This window comes from Lissotriton helveticus, chromosome 10, assembly GCF_964261635.1.
Source record: "Lissotriton helveticus chromosome 10, aLisHel1.1, whole genome shotgun sequence".
In the NCBI taxonomy this organism is placed as follows: domain Eukaryota; kingdom Metazoa; phylum Chordata; class Amphibia; order Caudata; family Salamandridae; genus Lissotriton; species Lissotriton helveticus.
Window position 1 is genome coordinate 1175920879 of NC_136071.1, and position 13161 is coordinate 1175934039.

At 44.2% G+C, this 13161-nt stretch overlaps 1 protein-coding gene across 1 annotated transcript in view; it reads right to left on the reverse strand.

Annotated features, from left to right (window-relative positions):
* Window positions 1-13161, reverse strand: part of PLCL2 (phospholipase C like 2) — a 399007-nt gene that overhangs the window by 3172 nt on the left and 382674 nt on the right. The window contains exon 5 of the mRNA XM_078664019.1: window positions 12084-12193. Within this exon, the coding sequence (XP_078520145.1) occupies window positions 12084-12193 (110 nt within the window). The remainder of the gene's footprint in view (window positions 1-12083; window positions 12194-13161) is intronic.

The following is a 13161-nucleotide window of genomic DNA, read 5'->3' on the forward strand; positions in this document are numbered from 1 at the left end:
TCGAAACGCTGTCGAAAGCACCACAAACGTACTTTTGTACTACAAAAATAAAACGATCTGAGGATTTGTAATCTATACAGAATACGTTACAAAGCCCTCTTTGCTTTTTATCTTTGTTAGATGTTTGGCTTTGTCTACCCTTTGTCGTTAATTGTACTGTTTATTAAATGTGAGCACTGGGGCCACTAAGCACTGTGCAGTCTTTTCAGCTTGTTTTACAACATACTCATTCGTTGTTAAATCCATATGTGAGATATCAGAGACTGGCTCTCTCGTGCTACTTCTGGAACCATAATGTCAATAAGTTGTACTTGTTTAAAACAATGTCCTCTCTACCCCCTTCACAGCGGGGCAAATTCCCCTGCTGTGCTGGGGAGCGGTTAGGGCGCGCACAGCGCCCCCGTGCTCATGACAAGCTCAGCTCGTCATGAGTCACGGTGGTCGTGTGCTCATGACGAGCTGAGCTCGTCATGACCACACCCGTTTCTTTAGAAGGCTTGCACAGCAGGGGAATTAGCCCAGCATGCGAGCGTTCTAACGGTCATGACGAGCTGAGCTCGTCATGAGCACATGAGCGCTGTGGCTCATGACGAGCTGAGCTCGTCATGAGACTTGAAGGTATTAAATAAATACACTGAATGAGTACGAAGTAACCATTGTTTCATAAATATTATATTTTACTCAGGGCTCGAGTCGGGGTACCACGCGGGTGGACGGCGTCCCCCCACTTATTTTACTGGGAGCTCGATAACTGGAGCAAATCGTGGCCTCTCTGGGGCGAGATCGGAGCTAATTCAGAACGCTGCTCATGCGCTGGCTTCTCTGATGCAATCACATCTAAGGGGTAAGCGAGGGGAGGCAATGAGTCTGATGGTGCAAGCCACCTTTTGTGACGTCACTTCTGGTTGTGACATCAGCGTCCCCCCACTTGTTTTTTTTTTTTTTAGGACTTGTGCCCTGATTTTACTACCCAATAGCACGTCAGGCGACCATTTGCAGAATTTCATTACAGCCCGTGTAACTCTTGCTCCGCCACTGAGAGATGACGCGGATCAAATCCACTGTAGATTAGATCTTGGAAATGTAGATTCACTTGGCTTTTCATTCAACTGTGTTCTCTAGTATCAGATGAACAACAGAGTTTATTTTGCCCCTCACTTCCACAAGATAAGTTGGTGAAATGTACGTAGTGCAACTAAACCCAGCTTTTTAGAGGGGCAGTTTTTAAATATTAAAATTGACCAGGCAATCTTCTTACATGTGTTCTATCATGTCCCTGCCCACAGCAGCACACAGACCGTGGCATTTAAATACTAAAACACTAAGAAATCTGAAAGATAAGTGGACCCTTTCTAGATTTCCACATTAGACTCCTCTATAATGTGGTCACGCATCACCCCCACCCCGGTGCTACCATGGGGTGCTCAATTACACAGAAGGATGAATAAGATTATTTGTGCGTCTTCGAGCAGGAACCAGGGAGAAGAGGGCCAGTGGGTCTGGAGATTCGGACTAGAAATATGGAAGCCATTTTGTCTCAAAGTTCAGATATTAATTGCATCACTTTGCAAACCAGTCTCCCAGTTTTCAGTTTTTACTGATTTATACACATATATGCAGATGAAAAACAATCTTTGCTATTGGCTGCATGCATTACTGACATGACCACCGGGCCAATAGCTGTGCATATTCATATTAGAGGGCGGTAAACAGAGGATTACAAATTAGTAATGAAGCTGTAATAGATGCACATGTGGTAGTATTACAGAGCTATTTTCAGATGAGTTTAGTCTTATTGAATCTGGATGCTTAATATATTAATATCCTACAAGTATCAAGAATGAAAGTACATTTATCAATTACATAAATGTGGAAATTTACAGCTGCAACTAATTTGTTTAGGAACCAAAAATACCTTTGGATCTATACCATTAAAATGAAAAGAATAACTGGACAAATACAGACTGCCTGATTTCCATATGCGAAGATGACCAGACTTACCACGCCAGAGGAAAGCTGTCCAAGACCATCCATGCTCGTCGTAATCCTTGTGCGACTAGGTCTAAGGATACCTTCGGAAAGTGACGGTAGGGAGTGTACTACACATCAACTGCATACAGACTATTTCACACCTAATGAACGAATAAATAATATATTCTAAAGTGTACAGCTGCTCAAACCAGAACACCCCTGGCTCTCAAGCCGGCTGCAGGAAGAAACTAAGGGAGCAAACTACTTTAGAGAAAAGGGCCAAGTCTTGATGAGTTTATGAAAAAAAGCTTCAGAAATTGTAAGCTGAAGATGGACGGGGACGGAGTTTCAAAGTTTTGCAAACACAAAGGTGAAGATACGACCACCAATGCAGGCGGTGCAGTATCTGAGTGTGAAAAGGTGTCTATGTCCCGATGACCTGAGGACACGAGTAGGTGTGTATCCGGGTAACAGTTTCTGGGGGTAAGTAAGACCACTTCAGTGACTGACGATCAATAAGAGCCAGTACCTTCAACTGAACTCTTCTGTGACTAAGCAGCCGGTGGAGTGATATTAGGCCCGAAGAGACCGACTGAAGCCTAGAATATTGAGGAGGCTTGCTGCAACATGTTGGACTGCTTGTAACTGATGAACCAGTATTTAGGGGTGCCCGCCAGTGGGGAATTTCTGGAATCCAGTCAGGAGGTTATCAGGGTGTGGACAACAGTCTTCTGTGTAGCCAGAGGAATCAACTCTAAGATTTTGTAAGGTCTTTAAAACCTGGCAGACACGGTGCATATCCTTGGGGCGAAGGTGATGGTAGAGTCTACCCTGATGCATAGATTTGTAGCCGTCTGTGTAGGGAGTGATGGGGAACCAGACTGCCCCAAAAGGATCTTAGTTCCCTCTGGGTTGAATCGTGGGTAACTGAGGATCCTCCAACTGGCTGCCTCCGAAAAGCAGTTCCGAAATTATTTTTCTGTGTGCGGTCTCTTTCGGAAAGCACAGCGACCAGTTGCGTGTCGTCAGCGTAAGATAGAATTCACAAGAAAGTCAGGCTTTTCCTGTCAGTTTGTTAGAGTGTGAATGCTTTTTTTCTGCCCTCGGCATAACTATTACTAAAAATGTAACTTTTTCTGGCTCCTTAATTTACCACCCTCCTGGCCCTGCTGGTAGCTGGAGCTCAAGGTTGGCCGATGCACTTCTTCCTAATGTTCTTTACTGCGGCAACTTTACCATTTTTGGTGATTTTAATATTAACTTTGATAAACAGTACCATAGCCTCTTTTATTACTGGCGTTTTCAAATCTCTGGGCCTACAACTTTTAGTTAATGGACCTCTCCATAAGTTAGGACATTTATTGGACCCGGTAGTTTGTAATCAATGAGCCCCCAATCCCTTCGAACTTGATCTTAGATCTGTGGAAGGGGGCAGTCTACGGTTCCACATACCACCCTAACTTGACTCGACTCTTCCGGTGGTGATGAACACTCTGTAGCTTTGATGAGACACAACTCTGGGGCGGGACATATGAGAACAAGCATGCGCAGTGACTAACAACCTCCCTTGACTGACAGACTGCTGACAGCTGCCTCTCACACTGATATTTCTGGTGAATGTTGCTTCTGCACACAGGTGCAAGACATGATGAAGAGGCCACATGCCGTGGGGGAGGCTGGGTGTCCTACCTGTGTAATAAGTTATACAACTGGATGTATGTATGTATGTATGTATAGCATACTTGTATAGCGCGAACTGTCACCCAAAGGGTATCCTGGCGCTTTGACTCCAACATTACAGCACAAGCAGAGGAGAATCACACAGCCCTAGGAAAGAGATGTTTCCGCACCAGCGAGGAGAGGGCACGCTCATAGGTACTAGGTATTGCATGTGGCAACGGCGAGCAGCTCTTTGTTAAGGATGCATGTGACAGATGCTGGCCTACCTCCAACCCCTGGACATGCTTTGCCCTACTGGAGGGCCACGACACATCCTGGTTCGTGAGTGCCTGTTCTTTACACCCTGCTGTGGGGCCATAATGGGCCCCCCATCACCTCCTTACAGGCACAGCCAAGTGACGCATGCTGAGCCAGGGGCAGAACATAAGGATAGACTTTAGAGGCAAGGGCAGGAGGCTGCTGTGCCCAGAACTATCCCACCACACTAAATGCAGGGACGTAGCTTCGGGGCAAAGGGGGTGTTTGCCCTGTGACACCCAAAAATAAATTCATTCTTGGCTTGCTTGTTGGGTCTGGGGGTGCAGAGTCAGGTCTGCTATCTCTCTCTCATTTTTTTCCTCATTGTGAGCCAAGAAAGAAATACAAAACAGTGACCCTTGATGTAAACGAGCAGAGTCCGAGACACCTATCCGGTGGCTGAATTCCAAAATGTAAAACCACAGAACCTGGAATGATTCTGATTTTCTTGCTTGTCCAAACTGAGTGATCCTCAACAAATATTTTATTTCACAGAGCCTCCTTTTTCGTTATTATCACATATGAGAGCACTTTTAAATACATGAATTCAAGATGTGGGCTGGATTTGAACCTCATGTTTGATTTAATAGACTATCGTTGCTCCATCTATAATAAGAATGTATCTCATGTTTAGGGTTTACATGACTGCTGACTTGCCTCTTAGTACACTAATTGTCCTGTAGCTGGGGACGAGCCATGAATATTTCTATAAACTATCATTTTCAATAAATGTCTGTCTATGCAGTAATATAACCTGATGCACTAATATGAAACACCTCCGCGTGTTAAAGAAATACACTTTTTACAATTTTTAAGAAATTTATCATATTTTCACACTATGTTTGTTGCATGGTATGGGAAACAACCTTTACAACGCAACTTTTACAACGCACTACCATTACAACGAAACTTTTACAACGCAACATCCATTGCAACGCATGTCTTTACAACGCAACCATTACAACGCATGACACTACAACGCATACCACTACAGCGTATCTCATTACAACGCAGTCATTAAAACGCATACCATTACAACACATAACATTACCATCCAACACTTACCCTACTGTTGCACCACCTGGAGTTAGAATAGTAATTTTTACCCCTACACTATCCAATACTTAACACACATGCAATGTATTGTTATGTGTTGTAATGGTATGCGTTGTAAAGGTAATATGCGTTGTAATGGAATGCGTTGTAAAGGTAGTTTAAAAATATTCGTTGCAATGACATGCGTTGTAATGGCATGCGTTGTAATGGATGTTGCGTTGTAAAAAATGCGTTGTAAAAGTATGCGTTGTAACGTCATACATCCCATGATATAGATGCCAAATGTTTTCATGGCTCAGCTGTGCGCGGACTCTTGAGCCAAGCCAGATCCAAGGCTCGCCCCTGGAGCGGCTCACCCTACTAATTTGTCAATGTCTCCTTGTCTATTTGCGACTCTGGCTTAGTACATGAGGCCGTCAGTCACTTGATAAAATAATTTGTGAAGGTGAAGACTAAAATAATGGATCCCTGCCCACATGCATCGATTTGACAACTCTACCATCAAGGCTTCTTGCAGCAGAGACGAAGAAGAGTGTGGGCAATGAAAATACATTCAAAATAAGTGATCCCAAACTGGGACTCCGGCAGTTGTGTTGGACGTGACCGTAGTCATGAGTTGCTAGGGAGAAATCCCAGACCAAGGAGGAACGGACAGGGACACAACTTCAGCTGGGGTCCTTGAAGTGTGACACCCCTGAAATGCATTCTTGGCTTAGTAGTTGGGTCTGGGGGCCCGAGTCGGGTCTGCTATGTGTTGCGTCGTTTTTTCTCACTGTTGTCATTTCACAAACAGTTTGTAACTTGTTCATTTTTGGATTCAGATCTTAAATGTATATAGTGACTGGTTTACCAAAAAAGTAGTGAATCTGTACCCATAGAAGTACTCCTTGGATGGGTGCAAATTTAGTACTTTTTGAAATTCACAAACATTGGCAGTAGTAGGCTTGGACATGTGTGCGTCTTAAGTACCCAGGCATACGTCTGGCAATCAAACACCCAAAATGTGGTGGGATGAATGCTTGCAGTTCTAAGTCTTGTCTAATCAGTGGCAATTGCTCTGGGTAGTATCCAACCCATAGTTTGTTGCCTACTGTCCCACTCTAGACAGAGGCCCACCTAACGTAAATCAGTACTGACCCTGATCCTCATGGAAATAGTCCATCCTGAACCTTGGCCATCTCACCCCTCACCCCTCAACCCACTGCTTTTTTAGTTGAGAGATTTGAAGATCACAGCCTCTGAATTCCAGTGACTAAGCTACGCCCCCGACTGCTTGTCTGATGTTAGTAATAATTAGGGCTCCCGGTTTTATGGTATTTATTTCTTTGACATTTCCGTCTGTATTTATCCATTTTTATTTTTTGTCAACTTTATCTTTATTCCTCCTTATTTATTATGGGTTTAGTGGAAAAAAAAGCTGAAACTGGTATATTTCCACATTTATTTAACCAAAAAATATGGAGTCATGTTTGGCTGCCTGCCAGGTTTCAGTGATATGAACACCCGCAGAAGATAATTCAATGCACTTATATGAAAATATACAGATTTCAGTATCAGCCTTGTGCATATCTACTGCTGTTTAAGCAGCATTACTAAAATGTCTTTCTTTTTTAACACCCTTACCCATCAATTCACACAGTTATTGTCCTGGCAGTCATGGCAAAGAGTATTTAGAATCACGCCAAAAGCACCCAATTTCCGTTTTTATCCACATTTAAAAATAAATACAGACAAGACAATAAATGTTTTTCTGTCTGGCTGTATCTGTAAAAATCAGTAAAAACGGAAAACATGGAGCCTTAGTAATAATGGGTGTCTTCAGGTGAGTTGGTCTGTGTCTCTATACAATGTAAGTAAGCTCTGTACATAAGCTAGACCTGTTGGCTTTGTCAGGCTTGTTATATCACCCAACTTTGACCGGTGTTGTCTTGTGTTTATTGCAAACGCAAACCACAAGTTCTACTGCTGTGAGACCTACACCACAGCTTGTGTCCCTGGACCCAAAGAGAGGAAACAAGGAGCTCTTATTACTCCTTCGATGCTCATGACGAGCTGAGCTCGTCATGAGCCACGTTGCTCGTGTGCTCATGACGAGCTGAGCTCGTCATGACCGTTAGAACACTCGCATGCTGGGCTAATTCCCCTGCTGTGCGAGCGTTCTATGAAAACGGGTGTGGTCATGACGAGCTCAGCTCGTCATGAGCACACAAGCACTGTGCTGCATAACGAGCTGAGCTCGTCAAGAGCACAGGGGCGCTGTGCGCGCCTCCCTCCCCCCAGCACAGTGGGAGAATGTGCCCAGCAGCGAAGGTGTTAATGAAGGCTCTCAGTTTTCTGTTTTTAATGATTTTTACAGATAGAAAACAAAATGTTTTCAGTCTGTAATTATTTTCAAGAGGAAAAACACTGAAAATGGTACTTCTTGTGAGTGACTTTCCATTCTGTCTTTGGTAAATTCCAGGCCAACAGCTGAGCAGATAGATAGTAAAGGCTTACAAAGCAGGTTGAGATGTCCGTAAATACCACCATTTGTTAAGATAGGTTTGTATTATAATGCTTCTATTTACCTGTGGGTGGAGTGTTTTGCTATATTTGGTGCATAAATAGCTAAAACGCGACAGCCATCAATGTACGAGTGCATGTTTATCGGTTAAATACATGTGGAAATATATTTTACGACCTCAATTATTCTGAAAACACAGATTAAATATGGAAAAATACCAATAAGATGGGCAAAAAATAAATATGGATAAACATACAGAGAAATGTTAAAAAAATGAATTCCATAAAACAAGGAGCCCTACTTAAAATCAGAAAAACAGGACCTGCAGATTAACTACAGTGCATCCCCCAAGCACTAACAAACCCAGAGGCATAAATGGACAATCCCAGAGGTCCCAAGTAGAGGTGTTGTTTATAGCAATAGTGCCTTCTTCAGGACTTCTCTCGGTTTTTGACACAGGACTCATTCTTTTTCTGGAAGTTTTTGGTCTTTATCCTAGAATTGGACATGAACCTGGGCCATACTTTTATAAACACCACCGCCATAACTTTGGACCTTACATTGTCCTTCCATGCACCACGGCTGACTCCCCACGCAGCCAGCTGCCGGCACAACTGATGGCCTCAGCTACTCAAGGTGTACAGTTCTGCGTAGCTCCTTTGGGGTTGTATTTCTTTAGAGGTTGTATTTTGGGGGGAGGGGGGAGGCAACAATACCCGTTCATTTCCCTAAGTGCATTGCGGTTTCCAATACAACTCAATGTCTTACTGGAACGGAAAGAAAAAATCTTTATCTACAACCTGAGGCGGGCAACTGGCATAATTGGACTGGGAGAAACATTAATCAGACACCTCTCTTACAGGCCAAGTGGGTCAACTTTTTTCTTGCTCTTGCATAGAAAGGAGTCTTTTGGACTTAGGAAGCAGACCAAAGCACTCTTAGTTTAGAGAGGTTTGAGAAGGTGACCAGAGGCTCAAGTGACCGGCTGCAATTAAGTGAGTTTTCTGATACTGAGCAGCGCACACAGAAATGTGCGCGGGGCCAGACCGACTGTGATGTCATCAGCATGGTTCCTCCCTTCCGGTTCCACATCACTGTGGCAGAAGTGATAAAGTGGTGAGGGAAACATACCGGGGAAAAACTGTAATGAATGAGTGCGGCCATCTTTTCCAAGCAGGCCCAAGGGGTCCAACCAAGTTAGAATATTTGGAAACAAGCATTGGCACAGCCAATAGGGCTTGCCTTTGGGACCTTAGAAGTATTTACCCATGCAGCACATTATCCTGAGTGCTACAACATCTAGTGTTTAACATGGAAGCTTTAATACTAATAGGCACATTATAGCACTGCATTGGGAAGTACTTGTTTAAAGTGTTATTTTTGTGCAACTGGTAGTCTGAAATCATGTATTTGGAAGTGCTTTTATACGCGATAATGAAGATCTAGACTGAACTATAAAAGACACATAAGTGTTACATATATTAATAGTAAATCTGTACTTTTAGACTCGTGCATTTTATCCAGCGATGCAGTGTGTAATACACATTTGGTCTCCATAAGAAGCATCGCAGAACTAAAACCAAACGTCACTTTTAGCAAAGAGGCTCCAGAGTAGGTAAACAATATTCTATTTTTAAGCAATAAAATAGAAAGAATGAGGCATGAAATTGACAATTTTTCCACATTCATAAAGTATTAAGGGACTAAAATTGTTAATTAAATTACAACAGTGTTGACATTTCATTATGTTAGGCAAAAACCCACAAGTTACAACATTCAAACCAATTATATAATTGACCGGGACCGAATCTCAAAATATACCCAGACGTCAAGAATGAAAATGAGGAACAGACAACATAGGTTATGTTACATCTGTAGAAAACATAACAATAAAATCAAACCTGGGAAGCAGTAAAACAATACCCAGGGTGTACCATAACTACTGGCGGTCGGTGGGCAACAATGATAATTTGTGGTAAAACACAAAAAAAAGGAATTTCAACAAGCGTGAAGTGACGTGGGGTGGAAAGCTAACATGGTTGTTAATGGAGCTCTGTCTACACGGGCCCAGCTTTAAGAACACTGTAAACAGGACCAGAACAACGACACAGGACAATGTTTTGTAAAAGTATTCTTGCGGTGCAGTATTCAGCATCCTTACTTCAGAAATAGTTTACTTGACCAGCTGATCTTGTTACTACACGTCAAACGCAATATTGTATGCCCCTTAAAATGATGAAATGAAATGAAATGAAATGATAGCGCACGACTACCCGTAGGCATCTCGGCGCTTGTACAAATACCGCCGAGGAACCCTTCCTGGCCTTTCCCTGTGAGGAGCCCATTCCTGTGCACACCCAAGGTGGAGGCCAGGCATCCTCAGCGTTGTTGGGGCCGTTGTAGAGATTAAGCAAGCTATTGCCCAGAGGTGCAGAGTGGGACTCATGATTAGAATAGGCACCGAGGCGAGAATGATCAGGTCTGAGGAAATTGAGCCCGAGACCCGCCGAGGCGGGAATTGAACCCTGGTCCCGGCCAGACCTCTGCATCAGGGTCTGCGGCTCTAACCATTGAGCCACACTCCTCTACTTCCACTCACCATCAAAGCATCACTGGTTCTACCGCCAAGGAGAACAATATGACTACAGCAAAACACCCTGCCAGACACATTTAATTAGTAGGTTATTCACCGACTAGCAGGGACCTTGTCTAACTCCCTGATCAGAAGATGGAAATGCATCGCCAAACAAGAGAGTAGTGTCACCGAAGTACCATTTGAATGTACTGTTCCATGCTAGCTGGCACATCTTACGGCCCTTCACCAAGTTAAGTGAGCCCCATGATGGCACAAGCACAGGCTCAAGGGGAGGAGTTTTAACCTTTATGATCAGGACATGCTCATGAGCCCAGGAATGATGATGTGCCCCGCTGACAATACTCAACAAGCAGTAAACACAACAGGCTCCTATACATGAATTCCCAAAGATCGGTGTCTTCACGTACCCACACCAGCTTTGATGTGTCTGCGATGGTGTAACCGGAAAGCGGGAGTGTAGTTAAAAGTTAGGCGTACAGCCTCCTGAAGCCGCCGCTATGCCGAAACCTTAAGCATTGTGGCCGTGAAGCGAACGCCGTGCCGGTCCCAAAAATGGCGCGCGGTCTTTGACAGTAAATAATCAAACCCCATAAAATCCGCTCCACCTCCAAAAAGCACACAAACTACCTCCTGTACAAAAAAAAAACCATGAATATCAATCATGAGGCGTGGCGTCCATAAAGTGGGCACCGTACTGATAAAACAAAAGCCGCGGGGGGTCCAAAAACATAATTAAACCAAGTTTGTTTACACACACTACCATTCGGAAACTGAAAATGCCATCAGCTGAGCGCATTTCGTGCTGAGCCGATAAAATCCACTCCGCCTCCCAAAGCCCACATGTTAGCTCCTATAAACAAATATATAATGCAGATAAAACTGAAGCATGGGGTCCGTGAAGTGGGTGCCAGACTGATGAAACAAAATCTCTGTGGGCTCAAAAAACATAATTAAATCAACTTTCTTTACACACACATACACATGCTACCTTCTAGTTGAAAACTGAAAATGTCGTCAGCTGAGCACATTTCGCTCGAAAAGCACAAAAATACCCCATTCCGAAAGCAGGGGCGAGACTAAATTAAAAATAGTGTGCTGAAACTAAAATAAATTAACACGAGGGAATGAGTACATGTAATAGGGCCAGTAGGCATGGGAGGGATCCAAACCCCACAAGGAGGGACAAATACAACCAATGCACCACTGAAAAGCAAAGTTTTCAGAACAGCACAAAAACGAACAAATGAAAACCGAGAGGCTCGAAGCCTAATGAGTAGATACAGCATGTCTCGAAGAGACCGCGCATGCGCTGCTCAGGTGAGACCTAAAAAATGAAATGGGTCAGATGGTGCATTTCCCCTACACAATTAAGAAGTTAAAAAAAACACACAGGTTCTGGAGGAGCACTCCTAAACTATGCCAATACATTAATGGATTTACATGAAAGTAAGACTTTTAGGGGGAGTTCAGCCCCCTTAAGAAAAATGTGAGAAAAAAAACAAGTAAAGTAATATTTTTCTGGGAGAAATATTCTGTGCATCAGTGCATGGTTTCATATCCGTCTGCTTTGGTGTCACCGCTCAGTGACCATACAAGCAGCACGGGTGTGACCTCAAGGCAATTACAATTTACTCTTTGGCTAGGCCTTGCCAGAAGTACCTCTACAAGCGACTGTAGCCAACATCCAAACACAGACCGACTGACTGGTAAGGCTGGGGTAGAGTAAGTCACACGTCAAGCTTCAGTGTACGCTCTACTGGTCCTTCAGAGGTGAGCAACACTTGAGTGACAGGGCCCCAGCCCTACCTGCCTTTCAGAAGTATGAGATAGGTGACTCTTCCCTATTCCCCAAATGTAGAACCAGCCTCTGCAGATGAGTCCAGAACAAGTTAAACAAAATCCAGGCCTAGGTGAGCTGATGACACATGCATGGAACATGAGAGCAGAAAAGAGTCCCCAGAAAGCAGCAGCCAGGCCTACCTTCAGCAGGGTGATGTTCCAGGTGAAGTTCTCCACTGCCTTGTTGAGCTTCCTCTCCTTCAGTCCCTCTTTGGCTCCAATCAGGTGCAGCTTCTCGTGGTACTCCATGGCTGGAAGAAGAAGCGTTGAGTTTACCAGTGCGCACTGCTATTATGAGGCACGGTGCTTCATAAGTAGAAGTTACTTTCTGTAACACTGCGGCTCGTGCATGCATTACCAGACTCGCACTTTTGTACCTTTGCCCACCACTAGCAAGATTGTACGACACTTCCAGAAATGCTACTTTCTAGACTATGTACATATCTACACTGTGCACATATTACCATCATGAGGCACAGTGCCTCACACCAATGTTACTTACCTGAAGCATTGCCTCTCATATGAGGTTCCTAAGGCTGACATGATTGCACCTTTGCCCACTTCTAGTAGGACCTCAAAGTGCCTAACAACATGGTGTGGACAGGAATGTACATCACAGTTATTGAGTCATGAGAGCAAGTTATGTGCCTGGAACCCTTCTTCTCAAAGATGGATATCTTATGGTGTGTGGCTGCAAGCTGACAGTGACAGGCACTAGAGGAAGTCAGGAGCTCCAAGATGTACCTCAGTCCCAAGATACATGGTCAGTCACTCCACGCGTACAAAAAACCTACAAGAAGCTGAACTCATCCGCAGGTGTAGGAAGAGGACCACGACTCACATGAGTAGAACACTGAGACCCCCCACATCACAGTCCACAAGACAAGAAGAGCACTTACAGGACATGGACACAACAGCACACACCACATCATCCCCCAAGGACCCATCCTTTCCTCTGCTGACTACAGGCAGGAAACTCATAGCGCTTCCAACGAGGTGATGCTGTTAGACCAGGGTGTGTTTATAAAGTGATAACAGCAGGGACAGGCAGCAGCAATGGAAGGATACACGCCTTCATCGGGTACCAAGCTTCACAAGCAGCCACTGGACATGGGTGCAAACAGCACCAGGCGACCCACTTCTGCTGCTCTGAAATGTGCTGACAATGCACCTTCAGCAGCTGCACATCCTCCTGCTGGCAGGAGGGGGCAGAACTGTG